The following is a 24,340-nucleotide window of genomic DNA, read 5'->3' on the forward strand; positions in this document are numbered from 1 at the left end:
GGCTCAAGCCACGGTCCGTGAGTTTGAGCCCCGCGTCAGGCTCTGTGCTGACAGCTCAGAGCCTGGAGCTTGCTTTGGATTCTGTGTCTCCCTTTCTCTGCCCCTTGACTGCTTGTACTCTGTCTCTCTCTCTCTCAAAAATAAAATAAAAACATAAAAAATAAAAATTAAAAAAAATCTCTTTCAAAACTATAAAGTACAAATCTCATGAGCTATCCAATAAATTCTGAACGTCATTTTGATTTAATGTAAAATATGAAGAGCTTTCTATCTAAATTAACATAATATACCCATATAAAGTGAGTTCCACCAAAGGAAATTCTAATTTGCTAAAACAAAACCGAACAAACCTTCTCTTACTGCCACTACCACCATTTGAAGAAACAATACCCAGAATTCAAATTAACCTATTTTCAGGTGTTACTTAACTAAAAGTATCTGTGTATTTTTGTGTAAGACAAATCACTAGAAAACAAAACCAGAACCAGAACACATACTTTTTTTTTTTTATTTTTTTTTATTTTGAGAGAATGAGACTGAGCAGGGGAGGGGCCAAGAGCGAGGGAGACAGAATCCCAAGCAGGCCCCTGGATGTTACCACAGAGTCTGATGTGGGGCCCGCCCTCATGAACCCGAGATCATGACCTGAGCTGAAATCAAGAGTCAGACGCTTAACCAACTGAGCCACCCAGGCACCTCCAAAACATGTGATCTTTGCTAAGAATTTTACATTGTTTATTTTTCTGTACTGGAAATGTTAGGTTTACTCAAAACCTTACAGTGTAACAGAAATGCACATATTAATCCATTGTGCCTCTGCATAAACAAGCATTTTCAGAGTTTACTCCTGGTATATTCTTCAAATTAACCCACATAAAAGTAACTGCTTTGAGAGAATGTTTTAAACTATACTGGTGATTTTAAAACAGGCATAAAATCAACATGAAAACAAAGCATCTTCCTCTCTTCAGGACAAGTGTTTTATATGAAGTTATCTTCCTCGAATACCTTTGGTCTTAATGCTGGGTGAACCAGGACGGTCGCTTCCTGTCTCGTTCAATGATTCTCTTACCCTGATCTTGTTCAGATGGTGCCTCTCCTGTGTACAGCACCACAGTCTCCACGGGAGGAGCCTTGAACGGTCCCCCTTCTTGTTTCCCTATCTGTCTTCTGATTTCTGCCGTCTCCTTGCACACCTTCTCATAGCAATAGCCACAAAGGACGTGCTTCAGTTTCAGGTGACCACATTCAGGACACACATCAATATTGTTCTTTAAAAAGTCAAACAAAAAAACAACAAAATCCTGTTTTAACAAGAAGCATAATAATGCACATCAATCACGGACAGGAATGACGCTCACACTTGAACTTTCTTGGACTGTTCACGTTGCATAAGGTCATGCATGCACCATGTAGTTCAACCTCACTTTGATAAGGAAACAGAGGACAAATGAATTTCAATTAATAGAAAAAGTGGGACTAGAACTCAGGTTTACCAAGTATGAACTTGGTACATTTTTCTTAACCATACAGGCATATTATGTAAAATGAACTCTATTACCCCACCTTCAAATACTAAACATCTAATAAGGAGTCCTTCAACACAATGGGGAGATCCATATGGCTGGCATCTAAATGTAGCCAAGGGATATGGAACTCATTTTTTCTTTCAATTTACTGTGGGGAAAACAAGGCGACAAACATTAAAATTGGCTTCCCCTATTTATCGGTGTACCCTAAATTCCTGTATGAAACATATGGTATAATAGTATATGTATCATATATGGTATAATAGTTGGCATATGGTATAATTTTTCTTTTTAAGAATGAAGACTGATTGTAATCCTTAACATAAAACTCTCTTGTTATGCTACAATTTGAAAGTAATTTAATGAGTTTTTATACATGTCTGCCCTACTTTCATAAGGCATTTATAACCTCTATAGAAATCTCTTCAACAATGTTCTAAAGGTAGATTTGAAATAGAAAAGAAAAATTGTAAATAGGAGCATCAAAGAAATTCCAACCACTTCATGAGATTAACATATAAACGTTTGTGAGGCAAGGACAAAAACAACTTCATTTTTTGAAAGGAGCAAAGAACCCTGCAAATGACTTGCCTCGCCAATTTCTCATTTTCCTCATGACACTGGACTGCATGTCTAACCAGAGGTACAGGAGCTATACGTGAAGTCGGTGCTCTCTTCCTGACCACGACAGCAACAAAATGTACCGTGTGTGGCAGAAAACAATTTAGTGAGGAAAATGAATACACAGGGTGATATCCTTTTCCCTCAAAATAAAATCATGTCGCAGACTGGTATAGGCTCTCATTCTGAAAATCTTCGGTTCTCTCAACCAAATTGTATAAATTATTGTTGCTTTAATTAAGGACATACTTTTCAGCTCTAGACTTTAAGTCCAGTTCCAAATGTGACTCAGTAATACTTTTTGGCTTCAGTTCTAAGGGTGTGGTTTAATACTGAATGTGGAAGTTTATGCAAGTCGATTCTCTGTTCTTGAGTTTCACCTGTACTGAGCTGCTGCGGAATGTTATGGAGGAGAACCACTCAAATGATGGCTGGTAAAGCCTTAAGTGAACAAATCAAAGGTAGTAAACACTCTAATTTCTGTCTACTAGATTAATGAAGAGTGTATCTATGGGGGCAGGGAGCGGGTGTGGAGACCTGGAATTGTCTGAGGACAGGAACACACCAGAAAGTTTCAAGAGAAGAATGTGAGTTCAACAATCAGACTGCCTAGGCTCAAATCCTGGCTCTATCACTTGACAGTTTGTGACTACAGTCAAATTCTTTTTGCAGTAATGTCTTCATCCTAAAAATGAGCAAAGCTATATTTACTTTGGAGGGCTGTTGTGAGGATTTGATGAGATAATTCACATAAAGCACTTATATCCATCGTAGGTATTTAACAGATATTAGCCATTTTTATTACCTACCTAAGGATTTTCCTTCACAGCATTTTAATGATCACAGTGAAGAAGAGAATAAATACGTAAGGGCTAGTAAAACACAGGACCCAATATATCTACTGCTCCTGACTTTAATTTTAGGTTCTGCCCTAATTAAGATGTTTACCCACATATAATTCCAAATCACCAGCTCCTAACAAAAGTCACACAGGTTCTTCACAACCCAGTCCTCTGCCCAGATTCCAAACTCTCAACTGTGGTCCTAATATTTAGGCTATAGGACAATTGACATACATACATACATAGCGAAGAGGCCAGAGCAAAGTACATATAAGCTCTAAGGATGATTTACTGATAGGCCATATAAGTACCAGAAGACATGCAGTGGTGGATATGAGAGAAAGCAAACCCACAAAAATCAGTGTATTACCTTAACTTTAATAAGCTTCTGAGGGTTTCTTCTCCTACAGCGGTTAACTTCAATGCTGCGTCTGTTTTTAGGAGCTGCCATCCAAAAAATACTATCCAAAAGGCTGGAGATCTCCTTACTTCCATTAGTATCATTTGCTGGTTCTGTAAATACTGCTGGACCTTGGACCGCTAATGCTGGTCCTATAAAAACAAAACATGGAAATGCAGAATGGATTTCTAGCTTCAAAATGACTGTTTACAGGTATCATTCTCCTTAACAACCAACAGTGATGTCAACAGCCCTATATAAAGTTTAGAATATTACATTCAATAGGCATTTAACAGAAACCTTGGCTATTAAAATACACTAAAACTTATACACAATTTTAAACAACACAAACAGAATTTTTTTTAGAGGCACCTGCTGAAATGAATCTGTGAAATTCTACCCAGACTTCTCACCTTTTGAAATACAGAACCCACGGGTTTGGTAAACATGAATAAATCACTCAAACTCCACATGCTACTGGGTAGGCAGTTCCTATTTACTTTACAAGTCAATCTAAGCTTGAGATTCCCAAAATGTACTTCCAACCTTCACTCAAGTAACTGTCTATTGCCACCGTGCCCCCCGCCCTTTTTTTATATTCCAATTGAGTTAGCTCCTTTGTCATATAACCTGGTAGGCCCTTTACATCACTTAGTTCTTCATAATATTTATTATCCATTCTCTAAAGAACTCACCACTCTATATAATATTTACTTATATGACTATAAAGTATCACGTTTTGTTTTCCTAAATGGCTGATCAAGTCAAAAAGACTCCTTTATCCTTTTCCTGCTGTTCCTCAAACCTGGAATACTTCTTTTGGTTTTAGGAGCTCTTAAAAATATACAAAGCTAACATTTAACAACCGATATTCCTTTTCAGTATATCTGTAGAAGTATTGTTAGGCATAGCTCAGTGGTTAACAGCTTGGCCCGTGTGACCTTGAGGCCCTCACGAGCCTACTTCTTCCGTTGAAAAGCAGTGGTACCTAAAGGGATGGTGTGGAGATTTCCTAGGAAGCACATGTAGGCTTTGGCATATCGGGGACTCTCGGTTCAGACTCCCGGGGTATTATGTTCGTAATACCTTAGAATTAAGGATAGATGTAAATGTCAAAGCAATGAAATTTTAACCTTCAAGATACTTCTAACTGAAATTAGTTCCCAGGGAACACACCGATATCAACAGTATTCAACTGCCGAGCTCAAACACCACAAAGGAGGGCAAATCGCTTCAGGGGTTGAGAGGCTGATAAGGAAACAGGATCCAGACTGCAGCGCCCCTGATCTAAGATGGGCTTCGGTTACATTGCTTGTGCGAAAAGGACAAAGAACGTTTTCTGTTTTTCAGGGCGAAGGGAAGCAAAACCAGCTGTTTTTAGTTTCTAAGTAAGGAATTAACCCGGACAACGTCCCCACCGGCGGCAGCGGATCAAAGCGCGGGACGAGGGCGAAATATGAGCAGCGTTCACCACGATGCTTGGGGTCCTCTCATCTAATCCCTCCTCCACGGCGGCATAGCTTACGTACCCCACGGGGAACTGGGAAAGCCTCGCCAGCTCTGCCAAAGTTTCCGTTGCAGTCGTTCCCAACAGTTCTGGAGGAGTCCCCGGGCTGCCGGCCACGGAGGAACCACCAGGACCAGCATGGCCGACGCCATCTTCCTCGCCTGAAGACCACTCCCACCTGGCTATTGGCTCCCGGCCCCATCTCGAGCATGCGCACAGATGCAGAGTCCGACAAACCTGGCTACTGGAACTACAACGCCCAGCAGGTCCCTGGAACGGCTCTGACTCTCCTCCAATCAGAGAGAGAGAAAGGAAGGAGCGGGGAGGGGAAATGAAAAGAAACCGGCGCCAGTGCGCATGTGTGCGGATGTGCTTTGGCACTCCAGGCAAAGATGGCGGAGCGCGGTTACAGCTTTTCGCTGACTACATTCAGGTATGGAAGGGGCACCGAAAGCCCTCCGCGTAGTCGAGGTTGCAGGAACTCCCCGGCTTCTAGTTTTCTTTCCGGCCTAGTCTTTGGCTTAATGCTTCCGGGGGGCACAGTAGGAAATAGGGATGGAAACGCGAGTTTGCAAAGTCATTTGCTTGGCTCGCCCGCGGCCTGAAAACCCCGATGCCGGGAAGCCGCGGGAACGCGGTTTTGGGGATCCAGGGCGACCTTGGGGCTGAGGGAGGGTAAGGCCTTCAGTCAGGGATTTGCTTTCTCTTTGGAAACTAGAGAATAAGGCAGTTTTGGATTAGCTGTCTCCGGGTGTCCCGTTCGGAACTCGGGATTTCCTTCCAGACCCACCACGTAGGCCTGATTGGGGAGCTTCTGGAGCTTAGAATCTTGGTCAAATCTCTGAGGTCCCCTTTTCTCTTCTGAAAACCTCACCGTTACAGTTTGGTCTGAGTCTTAGTCTCCCTTTGGTACTTAGAAACCTCTTCCCGCTTTCGGTTTCTTCCATGCCCCTGTTAGAAGTTTAAGGACTAAAAAGGAAAGCGCGAATCTCTCTGTGTCACTTAGTGTTTGTGGGCCCCAAACTACTACACTACATTTACATTTGGGGGGGGGGAGGGGAATGTCTTTACTTTGCAAAAGATTGTAGGCTTTTCTGTTTTAGAACAAAGGATTAAAATAATACGTATACTTTTCAATATTGCTCACAATGTAAGAAACCGTCAGCGCAGCGAAGGGTTTAATAAATCGACCGGGTAATGATTCAGTTTTACCATTTTCTTACGGATCGGTAATCTCCCATTTAGTTGAAATGTAGTTGTATCTGGCAACTGAAGGCAAGCAGGATCCAACTTGTTGAGTACTTTATGTGTGGGTGCAACTTAACCTACTCCATTTCTTCCTCCTATCATGTGAGATAAACGTTATCTCAATATCTTACAGATGAACCAACCACAGGTTGGTCAAATTAAGTTACTTGTCCAGGGTCTTAGATGAGTAGCTGAGGTCACATTCAAACTGGGTTCTTTCTGATGACAAAATTAATACATTTCCTATTACTGTTAGATATCTTTTTAAAATAGTAAAATAGTAATATACTAAAAAAGTAAAGTACTTTCCAAGTGTAAACTTCACAGTTTTCAGTGATAAATGAGGGTGTTTTAACCTTTGAATGAAATGAAATTTTGTAAATCAAAGGTCTTATATACAATGATAGAGAACAATATTTGCTAAATAGTCACTGTTCATATTTGTGAACAAAGCAAACTTGGTTCTGTATCTTTAAGAGAGTGTAATTCTTTCTTTAGAATAACTGGAGCCGAAACAATCAAATATCATCAGGAGCTAAATCCTTCTGTAATAATGTCTTTAGTAAAATAAACTTTTTTTTAACATAATGGTTCAACTCTGTTTTAGATTTTAAAAATGTGTTTCTCGCCTGTTGTAATTAGAATCAAACTCTTAATGATGAAAGTGATGAGGCTGTGTTATAGGATGAAAAAGTGTTCATTCATGTGAATTACATTCAGTTGAGGATATTGACAGTAAATGAGTAAACAAATTGGTGTCTACTAATACATTCTGAAAAATGTTTTACTCAGGAATTTTATTGAAAGAGCCTAAAAGAAGCAGCATAACTGTAGATTGGATAGTCAGGAAAAGCCAGTGCTTGAGGGTGATTTTTGAGACAAGAAGGTGAAAAAGAGCAAACAATTTGAAGATTTAGGGGTAGAGAGACTTATGGACAGAGGAAAGAGGATAAATGAAAGTCCTGAAGTTGGAAAGAGCTTGAACTCTTACAGGAATTGATAATAAGGCCAGTGTGCTAGAGTATAGTGAGCAAAGAGTTAGTGTGGGTAGGGCCGATCTTGAAGAGCCTGGCAGGCCAGAAGAAGTTTGTATTTTTTTTTTTTTTTAATTTTTAATGTTTGTTTATTTTTGAGACAGAGACAGAGCATGAACGGGGGGAGGGTCAGAGAGAGAGGGAGATACAGAATCCGAAGCAGGCTCCAGGCTCTGAGGTGTCAGCACAGAGCCCGACGCGGGGCTCGAACTCACGGACCGTGTGAGATCATGACCTGAACCGAAGTCAGACGCTCAACCGACTGAGCCACCCAGGCGCCCCAGAAGTTTGTATTTTAAGTGAACCAGGAAGTTATATTTAAGTGACAGGTGACCTGGTACAAAGGTAACTGACTGGTGGGATAAAAGTAAGGGTGGGAAAGAGGAAAACTAGTTAGAAGGCTGTATCGGTTATCCCAGGTAGAGGTGCTGGTGCTTTGGAATGGGCTAGTTGTGTGACTGAATACACAGATGGTTGATTGCTCAGTGAGCTCACAGATGGGCGAGCTTTCATACAGGAAGATGTAACAGTAGATGTTCATGCAGGTGATTGTGGGGAACAGTGAAAAGGTAAGTTTAAGTTTACCTGAGCCTTATAAAATGTTCCCAAGTGTATTTGAGCTCGATGTTGAGCAATAATTGAAAGCCAGATGGACCTAGTGGGTCATATGATTATTGAAATAGTGACTAACAACTACAGCCTAATTTTAAAAATTTAAATACCTATTAATGTTATTCCACTCAAGTTAACTGCTTTTGTCACTTAAGAGTCTTTAAACTGTCACACTTAGGCTTATCCCTTAAATAGGTCTCCTTTGTGTCTCTGTCAGCTAAATGATGCGGACTCCTGGTACTAGGTTGTACGTTAGGATACTGACCAAACAGAGCTTAGACTTTGTTGAGGAAGGCGAACATTGTATGAGTAATTTAAGCATGATGAATCTTAGCCAGAGAGGAAGTATGGGGCACCATAGGCATGAGTGTGTGTGATTCAGCCTAGTCCCTGTGACAGGACAGCTTCTTTAAGGACATGAATGGCATTTCTACTGAAGACTAAAGGATGACCAGGAGGAAGGAGTTCACCAGACAAGGGTGAAATGCATTGCAGACAGAGGGGGTTAGCTTGTCAAAGGGGTTTTTGAATTCTAAGAGTAGTCTGTGTGTCTGGAACAAAGCTGAGGCTTGGGTGACATGAGAGTATCCATAATTTTATGAAGATAAATGACCTTCTGAAACTCAAGTTTTATTTTCACTAGTAGACTAGAGACACAGACCAAGCTATGTCATTCTGGACAAACTACTTTCACTCAAAAACTTTTTAACTGTGAAATCAGGTTAGTTTACGATGATTTTAACTCAACAACTGGTTCGAAATAACGTATGATCTTAAAAGCCAGGTTAGGGCTAGAATCTGGCTACCAAACCCATGAAATCAGGTATGTTAGGTATCGCCAGCTCACAGCTTCTAGAAATAGCTTATATAGAAGATACTTTGTCGTGGTTGATAACTCTCTAGGTCTTACATCTTAGGCTATGCCTACTTTCTAAAATGTGGAACTCCACCGATATGAAATCTATGCTGTTATTTGGTATTTAACAGACATATACCTGTTCTTAATAACACTATTTGGTATTTACTTGCTGCTGATTTTGTGCCAGGAACAAAAGGCATCCCTTTATTTAATCTTCACAACAAACTTCTAAAATGGCTGTAGTACTATTATCCCCATTTTATGGATGTGAAAACTGAGACACAGCAGGATTAAGTAACTTGCCTGAAGTCACAAGGTTGGTGAGTGATAAAAGGCAACAGTAATAATGATGGTGCTTAAAGAGTCAGACAAGAAGGAGGGGGGGGGAAAGGAAAGCTAAGTGCTTTACTATGTATATGTACAAATTGCCTGGTATCCTCAATTTCTGTACAGCTTTATATAATGTGAAAGCCCAGCTATTCCTTGGTATTTGGTTAATGGATTTGACTTATATATCTGCCCTCTCCTAGAGATATTCCTATTATACATATTTGAAAATATGTGAATTTAGCAAATACCTTTGTTTCTTTTTAAGCCCATCTGGTAAACTTGTCCAGATTGAATATGCTTTGGCTGCTGTAGCTGGAGGAGCCCCTTCAGTGGGAATTAAAGGTAATTAAATGTTTCATTCATTTCACATGCCTGTTAATAGTTATCCTAAAGTGCTTTTGGAATTAATTAGTGATTAATATAAATAAATAGGGCAGCATAATTTTTAATAGTTCTTTCTGTTGATTTACAGTATTTTGAAGTTTAAAGAAAAGTAATAAGCCAATGAGTACAAGAAGATGATTAATTTTTTTTTCAAAATAAATATAGCTCCTTTATCTTTTAGTTGTAATAACCCACAAGTAGTCTTTCGCATTGAGAAAAACTGAGCATTCTTTTGTTTTTCCACTGATAATAATCACTATTCTGTGGCAGTTTTTATCCTTTCTATAATTTAGAAAAATTTAATTATAAAACTTCATCTAAAGATACCCTTTTTTTAAAAAAAGCCTGTATCATTGATTTTAAATTTCAAATTACAAGAACAATAGCCAAGCAGATCTAAAAGGTACAGACTCTTTGGACTCTTCGGTGTTCTGGAATATTGGGTAATGCATTTACCTATAGGGATTCCTTAGCATAATAGAGATGACCAATGAGGGAAAAATGGATTTACCATTTTTAAAAAATTTTTTTTGATTATTTATTTTTGAGAGAGAGAGAGAGAGAGAGAGAACAAGCAGGGGAGGGGCAGAGAGAAAGGGAGACACAGAATCCAGAGCAGGCTCCAGGCTCTGAGCTGTCAGCACTGAGCCGGACAGGGGGGTCAGTCCCATGAACCCTAAGATCATGACCTGAGCCGAAATCAAGAGTCAGATGTTTAACTGACTGAGCCACCCAGATGCCCTGAATTTATCATCTTAGGTGATTTTAATACAGAAAAAGTTTTATAAATAAGAAATAAAGGAATTTGGGTAAAATGCATCCATAAGTAGAAAACTGTTGAAGCAGAATCTTTAAGTGACTAAACATTTAGCACTGTTTTTTGTTTTGTTTTGTTTTGTTTTGTTTTTTTAAAGCTGCAAATGGTGTGGTATTGGCAACCGAGAAGAAACAGAAATCCATTCTGTATGACGAGCGAAGTGTACACAAAGTGGAACCAATCACCAAGCATATAGGCTTGGTGTATAGTGGCATGGGCCCAGATTACAGGTACTTTGTACTATTTGTTTTTCCTCACTGTTTTATGAGCTGCTTATACACTTTGAGGAGAAAAATCAAGGGATGTTTTTCCTTTAATCTCCCAACTCTTCATTTTTGTGCTTTTCTTAGCAACAGCAGCATCACGGGCAGCTGAATTTAGTCTGTCTGCATGGAATAGACCAAGGGTTGCTTTAAGGATAACTCAGTGCCACTGCATTGTAAAAGAGGAGATCCAGTAATTCTCTTATCTGTTTAGTGGTTTTTCCCCTCTGATCACACCCCTTTTTTTCCATCCAAGGGCTGGGCTTCAGAGGATTTGCTGTTCTCTCATGTATTTTAAAAACCAAACCAATACAAGTTATAGTAAACTATATTTAAAAAAAAAAAGTTACAAGGCAGCAAAAGAAAACATTACCATCCCATTCAGAGTTATCCCCATTATATTTTTGTTCTTAGCAAAGGGACAAAATTCTCAAGGCCCCTGAAACATCAGGGTACCAGCAAGTTGAAAGAGATTGGCAACTTTGTATGTTTGCCACTTAACGAGTAAAGCAAAGGAAGTAAAGAAAGAAAAAACAATTAACTTCATTCCTGATTTTGGGGGAACAAGACAGAGCCAAAGTTTCACTTTCATGAGTTGGAAAAAGCCACAGTTGCTGGAATGTGGTCAAGCCTCACTACAGTGGATCCCGTTGCCGCTGTGTAGAAGGGATGCTGCAGTGCACTGATGGGGTAAAGTGTGAGGACAGGACAGCGGAAGACAAACTGAGTATTACACTGGGGGTGATGGTTCACATGAGTAGTTTAGGAGCAGGTAAAGGTACATCTATTTGTCTTGCTAATTTGATTATTATATAGAATATTCTTATTATTTAATACATTTGTTATTTTTTATGTTCTAAGTAGTTTCTTGCTGTTCCTTAATCTCTTAAGGGTACTCTTTGAAGTGCAGAGTAGCAAAAAGATTGAAGTAGAGTGAGAAAGATATGCCCCAAATTGTGTGTGTGTGTGTGTGTGTGTGTGTGTGTGTGCGCGCGCGCGAGTGAGTGATCATGTGGGCATTTATGTGTGTTGGCTTGACTAAGATACAAAGACAGGGTGACTGCCCTCAGGAAAGGGGGCACAATCTTGAAGAAGCCATGGAGGGAGATGAGGCTCCCATTGTGTATGCTAAATCTGTTAGTACCGAGCTGACTGGTACCCCTTGTTCCTAATTTTCTTCCTTTTGCCTTGTCCTTGTCTCGTCTCCTGTGGCTCAGCTCCTCTGTGTGGCTCTGTTTTCGTGTAAGATAACTGTAACCAGATGTAAGAGCAAGACTGGCTTTGAGCTGATCGTTACTATTCCATAGAAGCATGTAAGACTTGTGCTGTAGGTATATGCCTGTAGAAGAAGAGTCGTTAAGGAGCCGAGTGTCAAGATTTTCATGAAGTCTTATTTCTTCCTTGTTTGTTAGAGTGCTTGTGCACAGAGCTCGAAAACTAGCTCAGCAGTACTATCTCGTGTACCAAGAACCCATTCCCACAGCTCAGTTGGTACAGAGAGTAGCTTCTGTGATGCAAGAATATACTCAGTCAGGGTAAGTTGATTTTATTACTTGAAATGCATCATGAATTAGAAAAAAGAAAACATTTTAGAAGAGTAGGTGTATTTAAAAAGAGGACTTACTATTCCTGTATTTATTGAACAAGTAGAGAAAATTACTATGATGAATATTTCTGATCTTAGTTGGAGCTAGAATATTTTTTAAGGAAGAGATTGGAGTGTTTTCTTGCTGTTGATGTACTAGCAAAATGCGGCTTCTCAATAAAACCCTTTTGCCAGTGACTGAAACACTTCCCTATGGGCAGGCAGTTATTTCTGCTTCCAAATTTATCTTTCCAACTATAAATGATTATAAGCACATAATGAAAGCAATAGCTGTTGGACACATCCATATTCATTGTAATTCTCTTGAATCTGGGTATACACGTGGATGAGATAGTATAAAAGTACTTGCTAACGTGTAAAGCTAGTGGAAAAAAACTGCATTTGTTGAAAGTTGTCCTTTGTTAAGACACAAAATGTTACTCCACGCTTATTAACTCCAAAATTTGTGTCACTCCATTTACCAAAATGATTTGACTAGTGTTCCTTAGTACCATAAAGAGAATTTGTTTTTGAATTGATTTGTTCAGAAAGATACTAAATACTGTTTAAGGAACTTAAAAGTCTAGTTCATTTTACCTGATGATTTGCTTTGTTAAGACTTGAAAGTGTTAATAAATTCCTACCTTAGGTTGATTTTAACACCATGAAGATGCCAAATAATTTTTGTTTCTCCTTTCTTTAGTGGTGTTCGGCCATTTGGAGTTTCTTTACTAATTTGTGGTTGGAATGAGGGGCGACCGTATTTATTTCAGTCAGATCCATCTGTAAGTATTATCAGATATACCGGAGGGATTAAAGTACCCTTTGAACAGCTAATAAAAACAAAAACCATAAAAAGTTTAAAATTTAGCAGTATTTTCTTTTTTCTTTTTCATTTGGGCTTTAGAACATGTGGAGTAGTGCATTTGTACATTTAAAATGTTGGTAATTCAGTCTTCTGATTGAAGAGGGTACATTAGGTCTGCGTTCTCTGTTCTTCTTCCTTTTCGTATTCATTAAGTTCACACAGTGGAATGATTTCTTGAAATAGTTATCAAATCTCTTTAAATCTGTGGAGTTTTATTACTTTGAGAAATATTCCGATGAAAGATTTGGGTCTAGAAGACAGTGCTGCACTCCTTGCCATCTGTTTAATCCTGGGGCCGACTTGGAGTATGACTGTAATTACACACACAGACATGACTCTTGAAGACAGTGTTGTGCAAAGTGGGTGAGTCCGTCTACTCTAAAGCAGGAGATCGGCATCTGAGTTAGAAGGCATTCAGAGGGGCTACTAGTGCTCTGCAACTGTGTGAGGAAGTTTCTTCCACAAGTTTCTTCCTTGTCTGAGGAAAGCCGGAAGAAAAAACAAGTATTCTGGGAGTTCTGACAGTGTCTGTTACCCCATCTCTGAGCCTCTGGAACTAAATGACATGCCCTCTTAGCTTTCTTCCCAGTGGGTAGCAGAAGCCATCATCACTGGAATCCAGGTTTCATCTTTTGCCCTTTTCTTCCCTGCTTTATTTCAAAGGCAGTTGTTTCTTTTAAAGAATGTTTGGTGTATTTCTTTCAGTATTTTTCTTAATGTGTGTGCATATGTATTTTTTTCAACAGATGAGGCCATGTTATATGCAACATATTGCTGCTTTCATTAAACATTAGATTACAAAATACCAAAATTACAAAATATTTTTTAAAAATTTTTTTAAGTTTTATTTATTTATTTTTGAGAGAGACAGAGACAGTGTGAGTAAAGACAGGGAGAAAGAGAACCCCAAGCAGGCTCCGCACTGTCAGCATAGAGCCTGACACGGGGCTTGGACTCATGAAACCATGAGGTCATGATCTGAGCTGAAACTGAGAGTTGGACATTCAACTGACTGAGCCATCCAGGTGGCCCAAAACTTCAAAATATTTTTAATGAAATACTGTCTCTTTTTACTTTGTTCAGCAGTGATGATAAAGACTTGGTTACCATTTTTCTCACATATGTGTGTGTGTGTGTGTGTGTGTGTGTGTGTGTGTGTGTGTGTGTATATGTGTATGTATACACATATATATATATACACATATATATACATATATATATGATTCTAGAGTCCTTCAATCCTAATATGCTGAAATATTACTTTTGATTATTTGTTGTAAGTGAACCTGTAGCCTTTAACTGACTTTTTCACATAAATTGTAACCATAAATCACACATATGCAAAGTGTACAATTTGATGAGTTTTGATGGATGTAAATAGCTGAGAAAGCTGTCAATTACTGAACTTCTCCATAATCTCCAGAGGTATCTTTGTTCCTCTTTGTTGTTTAGCTCTCTAATCTTTTTAGAAAGTAGCCTCTCTTGTGACATACTTCATTATATTCCAAATATTCTGTGAACTGTTAGAGACAAATTTATAGACCTAAAAAAGAAACGGCAGAGTGATATAACTAGATTAATGATTTAAAATGTGTTTCCCTTCTCTTCCTGATTAGGGAGCTTACTTTGCATGGAAAGCCACAGCAATGGGAAAGAACTATGTGAATGGGAAGACTTTCCTAGAGAAAAGGTAGGCTTACTGAAACTCAATTTCTTAGCAATCTCACTTTATGGTTCTCAGTGTTTTTAAACAATTAGTATCCCGAATCTAAACACATTTATTACTTTATATTCAAACACTCATTTGTTTAGCCTAGTTACAAATAAAGTAAAAACTTCTCTTCACCCTGGCTCCCTAGTCTTCAGTATATTAAGTGGTAATATTATTTATTTCTTAAGAACTTTTATTTCTGCATTCTTTGGGATTTTTCCTAAATTTAATTGTTTTTATTTTTTACTTCATTTTTCCTCCTACAATCTCAAAGAAAAAATAGTTGGAATTGGAGTAAAAAATTGGGGTGGAAAATTTAAGTGACGTAAGTGATAACCGTTTACCTTATGACAGTTACAGAAAAAAATGGTGAAGCTGAGTTCCTGGTATTGGCAGTGGATTGTTGTATGTGCTGGATGAAAAGTGTGGTACTGTGTAAAAATCTGCTGTCACTGCTCTTATTTCCAGCTATCTTCTCAGCATTGGTCCACCGAAAAATGTCCTACACGCATTTTGAACGGCAAAAATTTATAATTAACTCTATATAACCAGCAGATGAACCTTTCAGTACATTTTTCACATAATGTTAAAAGATTATGAAAAATTTTAGACATGGGATTAATCAGTAAACAAATAATTTTAAGATCTTTCCTAAAGCACTTTCCTTTTCCTTTTACGTATTAATAGTCTTTAAACATTTCACATGAAGTTAAAACTTACAAGAACAAACAAAAGAAATTTTAGCAAAGGTCTGATTTCTTTATTTAAAAAAATTATAATATTGCCACCACATTCTGATTATATTAAAATATTTATACTGCTATTACGATTACAAGCATCAATTTATTATTGGGGGACAGCTATCACAATGAGTGGACTAAAAGAATTAATCTGTAGCTTAGTATTTTTAGGAGCGTTTTAGATTTTGAGAAATTCTCATTGCTGCTGTCATGTTTAAGTAACCATAAATAATGTAAGTTCTGCTATAAATCATTGCCTTTTCAAAAAATTCTTTAGATATAACGAAGACCTGGAACTTGAAGATGCCATTCACACAGCCATATTAACTCTAAAGGTTAGCACAATTTCTAACAATGGGATTTATAATGAGTTTATAATTAAGTGCTTGGAAAACTGACCTTTTGCCCTTCCTCTTCAATAGGAAAGCTTTGAAGGGCAGATGACAGAAGACAACATAGAGGTTGGAATCTGCAATGAAGCCGGATTCAGGAGGCTTACTCCGACTGAAGTTAAGGATTACTTGGCTGCAATAGCATAATAATGAAGTGACTGAAAAATCCGGAATTTCAAATAATCCCTCTACTTAAACATGTTTAAAGTATGTTTTGTTTTGCAGACTTTTTGCATACTTATTTCTACATGGTTTAATGGACAGATGTTTTTAAAATGACACTTATAAATCATAATAAACTGTTAAATCCAACTTCAGCTTTTTAGGAGTTAGTAGAATTTTAAAATAGTTATCTCCTGCTTTTTATCACAGTTGACTTCTGGAAACTACATTGCAGAGCAGAATGGTGACACACTCTTTAATCTTCATGCAATTTTGGTTAAGTCAAATCTTGTTAACCTCTTTACTATCAGATGTTGTCCATGTTTCAGGAAAGCAAAATGCTGATTTTAGTAAACACTGCTTTTAGAGCTGGGAGAATCTGCAGGCTTTCATGGATTCATGAGACAAGATGGGAAGCATGGGTGCTTTGTAGGCACCATTAGGTGTGGATCAGTGAAACTGTAGCACACTGAGATTGCACTGGAGCTGTGAAGAGTGCCAGGCCAAAGAGTCTCCTATAGGAGATACATGATGCAAGTGGATAAAAATGATGTACTGGTTCCTATTGGTTTCTCCATCACAAGTAGGTAAATGTATTTAAAAGGAGTCCCTTAGATTCTACTAGACTTTTTAAACTCGAGGATAAACGTGAGTATGGAAATAAAATCCTAATACTTAAACATCAAAACTATGGCTTAAGGGTCTCCCTTATTCATGTTATCTCAGTGTAATCAGAACTTTGGCTTTAAATTAAGGCCCATACAAACAGGCAAATAACGCGAACTCTGTTTTCATCAGATGTGTAGACATTTGCTTAGTTTTTTTGTTTTTTAAAGCTTGTTAGGATAAGAGAAATCATCATTAGTTTGGCTCACAGAACAGAGATTATGAACATCATTCTTACCAACAAAGATACAGTATGTAGTTCTATGATTTAAATGTGGCTCAAAAGATCTTGATTAAGATTTAGCTGAGTGTAGGAGAAAAGAGTCTTACCTTGGACAGTTTGGTCAGGATTCCCAGTTCTGCTCCCACAATCACGACAGCACCATATCTTAGCATAGGCAGCGGCAGGATTATTATGAAAGATGGAAGATGGCAACTTGATACCCAACATCAAGATGTTGGTCTTGAAGGCCTTATCTAATCATCTGTCCTGTCATGGGCTCTTGGTATATTGCACACTGGAAAGAGAACATAGTGGTAAAAAGGAATGGGTTTGGGGTCAGGTCTTAACTCTCATTTACAGGCTAAGTGACTGTACAGGTAATTATCTCAGAGGGTTTTCTAAGGACAGAATTTGATGATGCCAATGAAAGGCCTGGCAGGGTTGACGGTCAAGTACTCTAAGGTTTAGCTGCCTTTGATTTGCATAAGCCCTCCCTTCTATCCAATATTCAAAAACTAGAGGAATGCCAAAATCCTACAAATCAAAGAAGGGAAACATAAGGCAGGCATATTAGGGACAAAAGGAAAATGTGTGTAAGATTCCTAATGGGGGCTAACAGAGTAAGTCCGCAGAATAAAGGGAGGAAAAACTAACTCACTGAAGCAGATTTATGTCCATATTCTGTTCTTGCCTCTTGCCCCACTAAATGCAAAGCCTAGTTCAACTGAAGCTGCCTAGAACACTTTTACCTTTGTTCTCAGTTTATTCTTTTCATTAACCTTAAAATTAAGCCATTCCTTTTTGTCTCAGTTCTTGGGGAACTCAGTTCTTTGGACTTATGACCCACTGCATCCCAGAATGCCCCACAACCCTTCAGTCATCTCTAGCTTGTGGAGTTGAGCCGCTTTTAATCCACTTACGTGTCACAGTGCTCCTCATGTGCACAGCCCCCTCCATTCTCAGTTCATTTTGTATCTTCCCAGTCTTAAAAAGTTTGCCTCCACTTGTGCTGTCCTTCCTCTTTTCTAGTTCCTCACTGAAGTTGGCAGAATAATTAGTTATGAACCATGGAAATGTTTAAAATTCACATGTGGGGGCAGGAGGGAGTTGGAAAGGCGAGATAAGGATGAGGGGCAATACTGACCTTTATAGTTCTCGAGCACCGGTTCACTGGGCACTGACTGGATGATAAGGAGGATCGAAAGAGCTTTCACATGTTCAGGGACTGAAACCGCCAAGTCAGCCCTTAACCCCACCTCTGTCACGTAACTCCACGTGAGCGACAGCTTCCTAAGCATGAGCATATTTAAAAAGTTCGATAATTCTAACACTTCATCAAAGGCTGTGCCCCTGCGTTTCATCACTTTGAACTTTTTTAGGTTTTCCAGCAGGTACTGTCCTCCATATTTCACACAGTAGGCTTATCCAGTTATCTCCAGATTCCTGAAGTTGAGCCACTATATAAACTTTATATCCTGCAAGATGGGAATTCGGAACTCTCCCTCCCTTCTCTCTGCCTCAGTTTAATTAGATCATAATATTCAGTTTAAAAGTTTCTGTTATGGCTATGGAAGTATGCTGTTACCCCGTTTCCTAAATAATCTTCCTGCAGGTAATACTGCTTCACTTCTTTGTGTTCTGTGTAGCCATCACTAACTCCCAGATTCCCGTGACAGGATCGTAAAACCTGCATACCGTTTTCCTCAGTATATCGTGTCAAGTTACCTTAACGGTTCTCTCCTCAGTCCTCCAATCCCCCACCCTGGTTCCCCAACACCTCCAGAAGTTTCTGTCTTGGAACCTTCTGTCTTTCTGCCCTAATCCAGCCAGTTGCAGTTTTGAAACTATGTTCTCTCTCCATTGGCTGGTATAACTTTTTTCTCCTTTGCAGTTCTTAGGACTTTTATCTGCAGCATTTTGAAATTTCACAATGACATGTCTGTCTTTGGGTTTCTTAACTCAGGAGGCCTTTTCACTGTAGAAACTAAGATCTTTCAGTTTTGGTAAATTTCATAGTGTTTGAGAAACATTTTTTGCTAAGGTTTTCACCTGTCTTTATTGTGCATTCTAGTACAGTTTTACCCATTCTTCCTACTCTTTCATTGATACTTTAACATTGGCGATACCATTTTTAATTTTGAAAAACTCATTCTTGGGGCACCTGGGTGACTTAGTTGGTTAAGCCTCCGACTTGTGCTTAGGTCACGATCTCATGGTTTGGTTCATGAGTCCTGCACTGGGTTCTCTGTTTTCAGTGCGGAGCCCCCTTCTGATCCTCAGTCTCCCTCTCTCTGCCCTTCCCCCACTCGCGTGCATGCTCTTTCTCAAAAATAAACATTAAAAAAAAAAAAAAAAAAGAAAACTCATTCTTTGTCACCTTTCCCTTAAAAAAGTCCTCGTGTTTCATGAATGGAACACCTTTTATCTGAGGATGCTAGTTATAGAATACTTTTCAAAGCCATTTGTTCTGCTTTATGTTTACTTCAAATTTCAAACACAAGAATGTTTGGAAGCACTGTGTTTGCGAGCCCCGCGCCTACTTAGGGATCCTGCCAGAGGCCATTTTCTGTGGTCTTTCATTTGCTCGGCTTCTCCAGAGAAAAATAGGGAGAGGAGCGTCTGCATCCTGGGAGGGGCAGAGGAGGGACTAATAGTATTTCACATTCCATAGGAGACTGTCACTTCATAATGTGTCTCGAATCCCTCTGACTCCCTGCCTTCGACATGGTAAACTCTAGTTTTCTACCCAGGGAAGGGTGGCTAGCTGTCCAGCTTGCACTGCACCTGAGAGAGCATTTGGCTGTTTGTTCTCACAGACTGAAGCCGTGCCCATTTTCAGTCCTGCCTCACTGCTCTCCTCCCTTCTGTCTTCCAGGCACCTGCAGTTCCAAAACCTTTTTGGGCTCTGCTCTGTCAGTCACTTGCTGTAGACACTTTCTCCACTGTGCTCACTGCTCCATTTACAGAGAGGCTGCCTGGGTTAAACAACCTCTTTGTGGTGACTACCTGTAAAATATATTTACCTTTCAGTTTGCGAAGAGGATCAAATAAGTTAATATGTGAAAAGTACTTAGAGTAACACCTGCCATATAATAAGCATTGAATAGATGTTATTATTTGCTCTTGGCCTTCCAAAAATGTGTTGACATATCTCATGTGCAGTCTCATTTCTTGTTCTTTTTATTTTCGTGGGTCTGTTGCTTTTTCTTTCCTAAGACTGCCATTCAAGTAAGGCTTGGGGAAGGAGCAGGCACACATGGGATTAATATTAACTTGAAGCCCATTTTAATTTTTTAAAATTAGCTTTATCAAAAGTCCTAACCTTTTGGTTGACTTTGGACACTCTTGTTAGCCTAATATAAGTTCCTCCCTCAGAAGCCATCCGATTATTTGTCCTCTTCAGAAAGGCAGCATATCTCTGATACCACACTTTCAATGAGAGCCCAGGATGGTGCAGTAGAAAGTGCTTTGGCTTGGAATCCGGACTCCCAGTTCCGGCACTTACCAGCTGTGACACCTTTGACAAGCTTCCTGCCTGTCTCCTCTTATATTAAAATGAGCTGAAAATCTTTCTGGAACCACCGCTGCCTGTCACTTGGTAGGGGTTTGAGCTTGACAGCAGGAGTGGGGTACTTGGGCACAACTGGGAGTTTTCTCCACCAAAATGCACGACTCCCGCCCCAGGGAAAGTCCAACCGAGCCTAAGACCTAGGGTGCGGGGTCGGCCTCCTAGACCGAGGGGCCGACGACCCACTGGGAATGATGCCCAGCCCCGCGAGCTTCGCCTCCGCTCCTTTCCTGGGCCCAAGTGGCCGCGACCCCCCGGTGCCTCCCTGCTCCGTGCGTGCGAGAAGCCGGGTGCCCTCAACAAACATGGCCGCCGCGTTAGCGTCAGCCACGCTCGGTAGATCGCGCTGCCGCCTGGGACTCGCGGGCTCGGCGTCACCCGGCGCGGGGCCACGTGACGCGAGAGGCTGCCGAGGCGGCGGCGCTCGCGCGGGCTGAGCAGCCGCGGCGGCTAGAGTGGGGTGGGGTCCGCCAGACGAGGTTTCCCGGCGGGTCCCGGCCTCGCGCACGCACGTGCCCGCTTGCTCGCGCTCCCGGTCCTGGCGCTGCCGGTGAGGAGCCGGGGAGGCAGAGGGAGGGAACGGGGCGCCACTACCGAGACCGGGAGGGGGCTGGGCCGGCCGGCCTGGCGGGGGGAGGGGGCCGGCTCCCGGCCGCCGCGTCCTCCCCCCTCCCCCCTCCGTCCCCGCTCTGGCCTCCACGCCCGGCGCTGGTTTCGGGGGCTGTTTGAGCCCGAGTCTGCGTGGCGGGGTCCTGCTGTGCGGGCGGACCCGTTAGGGTTCCAGGGCCCAATGCCCACCGCCCCCTCCGCCCCCGGAAGGCTCCGCAGACCTTCGGGTCGTCACGGGCTGCACTCGTGGGGTCTAGTTAATCTTCGGCTTGTCCTTCCTTCCTGGTGTGAGCGGGAGCCGAGTTGGTGGGTCCCGTAGCTCTTTTAAAATATACTGTGTTGACGTCAAATGCAGGAACGGGGCAGTCTTGATTCCTCGGCGGGTGTACCGTGTGCCCGTGGCATAGCACGAGGCAGTCACGTCAAGGAGAGCGACTCACGAAGGAGGAAAAGGTTAGAAAGGCTTACAGTATGGGTTTGGACAATTTGCTATAACCGGCTAGTCATTTTTAATCTAGTCACGTTCTCTACACTTTCCCAGCCTTTTATAAAATTGCTCTCCCACCAAACAGCAAAGCTGCTGCTGAGCGAATCCCTTATGTAGTAGATTGCTGAACAACTGCACTTTATTCTGACCTGGGACGTGCCGAATACTACCTTCAAACTGAAAAAAAAATAAAGGTCTAAAAAGTGTGTCGAACCCGGCATACCAAAGGAAGAGTTCAGAAATACAGGTATCATCCTTAGTTGTCAGAGGAGGGAGTCACTCCCAAATCAGTCATGCCCAAGTCCAGGTTCATAGACTCAGACTCCATAAGCTTTGTTGCTAGATTGAACTTATGTAGTCCTCAGTGAAGAATTGATTGCCATGATTTTTGAGGACTATTTCAATTTGCCTTGTCTTGTTTCTTTTCATAGGAAAGGAATAATGCCGTCAGCATGTCTGCACACGCCATGCTCTGTGAACGAATCGCCATAGCCAAGGAACTGATCAAGAGAGCGGAATCACTTTCTCGATCAAGGAAAGGTGGTATAGAAGGTGGTGCAAAGCTGTGCAGCAAATTGAAGGCAGAATTAAAATTCCTACAGAAAGTAGAAGCTGGGAAAGTAGCTATTAAGGAATCCCATTTACAGAGCACTAATCTAACACACCTAAGAGCCATTGTGGAATCAGCAGAAAACTTGGAAGAAGTTGTTAGTGTTCTTCATGTCTTTGGTTACACAGATACCTTGGGAGAAAAGCAGACCCTTGTGGTGGATGTAGTTGCAAACGGTGGTCATACGTGGGTGAAAGCCATTGGCCGCAAGGCTGAAGCTCTACACAACATTTGGCTGGGCAGGGGCCAGTATGGTGACAAGAGCATCATTGAGCAGGCTGAAGACTTCCTCCAGGCCAGTCACCAGCAGCCAGTGCAGTATAGCAATCCTCACATCATCTTTGCGTTTTACAACAGTGTCTCCAGCCCCATGGCGGAGAAGCTCCAAGAAATGGGCATATCCGTGCGAGGGGACATAGTAGCGGTTAACTCTCTGTTAGATCACCCTGAAGAGCTCCAACCAAGCGAGAGTGAGTCCGATGACGAAGGCCCTGAACTTTTGCAAGTGACCAGAGTAGACCGAGAAAATATACTAGCAAGTGTTGCGTTTCCAACAGAAATTAAGGTTGATGTGTGCAAAAGGGTAAATCTGGACATTACTACTTTAATCACATACGTATCTGCCCTCAGCTATGGAGGCTGCCACTTTATCTTCAAAGAAAAAGTGCTCACAGAACAAGCCGAGCAAGAGAGGAAAGAGCAGGTGTTACCACAGCTGGAGGCGTTTATGAAGGACAAAGAGTTGTTTGCTTGTGAATCTGCTGTCAAGGACTTTCAGTCTATTCTAGATACCTTAGGAGGACCTGGGGAGAGAGAGAGGGCCACTATGCTAATTAAACAAATTAATGTGGTGCCAGACCAGCCTTCTGAGCGTGCCTTGAGACTAGTGGCCAGTTCAAAAATCAATAGCCGCTCATTAACAATTTTTGGGACGGGAGACACTCTAAAAGCCATCACAATGACTGCCAATAGTGGTTTTGTCAGAGCTGCCAACAACCAGGGTGTTAAATTTAGTGTGTTTATCCACCAGCCCAGAGCGCTTACTGAGAGCAAAGAGGCCCTGGCCACCCCCTTACCAAAAGACGACACAACTGACAGCGAACACTAATGATATCCTTTAAATATTGTCATGGAAGTAAGTTACTTATACCAAAGGCTGGGTCTTCCCATCTTAAATGGGGAAGAAAAAAAGGTCTATAGTACACATAACATTTAGAACTCTTAAACCAGTAGAGTTGATTGTGTGTGTCATCTATAAAATATATAAACTCCTACAGCAGTAGCAAAAGCACAAGAGACAACCTTATTTATCAGACTGTCTACATGATAGCAGTTAAGAACAGAAATACATCTATATTAAAGCTTTTAGCTGTGTTGTGGTACTTTTGTTTGATTGAGTAGGGCAACAGCCCCCTAGTGGTCATCAGCATTTCATGGAATAGGGCTACACTGCATCTTGCATTAAATATCTGGAGAAAACTCTTGAAGCTTGTTTTTCATTATGGTGATTGATCAGTTGATGTGGGTTGAGGCTGGGAAGTAATAGTTTATGATTAGTTTTAGATTGTAAAGTTATGGCCATTATCAATGAAAAGGAACTTCCTTGGTTGCTATGTGTCAGGCATACTCTGGTGGTTAAAGAGTACATTAATGTAGAGGAAAATAAAGTGAATACTGGTCATGGGAGTCCCATGAGCCTATGGATACGCCTTTGTGAAAAGAAAGGTAAGCAGCAGTCCCACTCCTGTAAAGCTGGGATATTTAAGGCAAAATCGTAATTTGAATAAATGGTAAAAGAATTAAGCATTTAAATCACATTTTACTTTAAAGTACAAATAGTTCCCATAGTGCAAGTATTTGACTTATAAATACTGCCTTTACTGTTTCTTTTGCAAGTGGCAAGTAACAACTGCATTACTTCACTCTTGTGAAATGGTGGTAGGGGAGATTCCATACTTGTTGCACGACACAATTTGTAATTAAAAATAAATTTTTATGTCCACATTGCCCTAGGTGCTTCATTTACAGCAAAGCAAAACAAAATTAGCAAAGTAGATAGGTACTGACAGCATTTTAAAAAATGGGACATTACACCTTGGAGCTTAAGTGTTAATGCAAGCTAAGCGTAGGAAATGGTATTAGAACACATTGCCACAGCCTAACCTCTTTCTGTTGCGCCAACTTTACTGTTCTGTGAGAAGGGAAACTCAGCTTCTAGCCACAGTGTTTGTTGGGGGCAGGGGGTAGAATTTGGTTATAGGATGTCCGTGAAC

General features: G+C 40.7%; 3 protein-coding genes across 4 annotated transcripts; 2 read left to right on the forward strand and 1 right to left on the reverse strand.

The window, feature by feature from the left end:
• Positions 1-711: 711 nt before the first annotated feature.
• On the reverse strand, positions 712-5,127 carry MRPL32 (mitochondrial ribosomal protein L32). The gene is made up of 3 exons (XM_043588506.1): positions 4,922-5,127; positions 3,363-3,544; positions 712-1,271 (listed from the first exon to the last, which is right to left on the reverse strand). Exons 1-3 carry the CDS (start codon positions 5,049-5,051, stop codon positions 1,017-1,019), a joined length of 567 nt encoding a protein of 188 aa, XP_043444441.1. The 5' UTR covers positions 5,052-5,127; the 3' UTR covers positions 712-1,016.
• Positions 5,128-5,214: 87 nt separating this feature from the next.
• PSMA2 (proteasome 20S subunit alpha 2) lies at positions 5,215-16,054 on the forward strand. Its single transcript, XM_043588505.1, has 8 exons — positions 5,215-5,332; positions 9,248-9,324; positions 10,281-10,413; positions 11,859-11,981; positions 12,735-12,816; positions 14,516-14,589; positions 15,628-15,685; positions 15,773-16,054. The coding sequence occupies exons 1-8, from the start codon at positions 5,292-5,294 to the stop codon at positions 15,887-15,889; spliced, it is 705 nt and encodes a 234-aa protein (XP_043444440.1). The 5' UTR covers positions 5,215-5,291; the 3' UTR covers positions 15,890-16,054.
• A 4,707-nt stretch (positions 16,055-20,761) lies between these two features.
• On the forward strand, positions 20,762-24,074 carry CA2H7orf25 (chromosome A2 C7orf25 homolog). Of its 2 annotated transcripts, XM_043588508.1 has the most exons (3): positions 20,762-20,911; positions 21,326-21,423; positions 21,889-24,074. In XM_043588508.1, the coding sequence occupies exon 3, from the start codon at positions 21,910-21,912 to the stop codon at positions 23,173-23,175; it is 1,266 nt and encodes a 421-aa protein (XP_043444443.1). In that variant the 5' UTR covers positions 20,762-20,911; positions 21,326-21,423; positions 21,889-21,909; the 3' UTR covers positions 23,176-24,074. The 2 variants fall into 2 exon arrangements, with proteins under 2 accessions (XP_043444443.1, XP_043444442.1); XM_043588507.1 differs by lacking the exon at positions 21,326-21,423.
• The last annotated feature ends 266 nt before the right edge of the window (positions 24,075-24,340 follow it).

This window comes from Prionailurus bengalensis, chromosome A2, assembly GCF_016509475.1.
Source record: "Prionailurus bengalensis isolate Pbe53 chromosome A2, Fcat_Pben_1.1_paternal_pri, whole genome shotgun sequence".
NCBI lineage: Eukaryota > Metazoa > Chordata > Mammalia > Carnivora > Felidae > Prionailurus > Prionailurus bengalensis.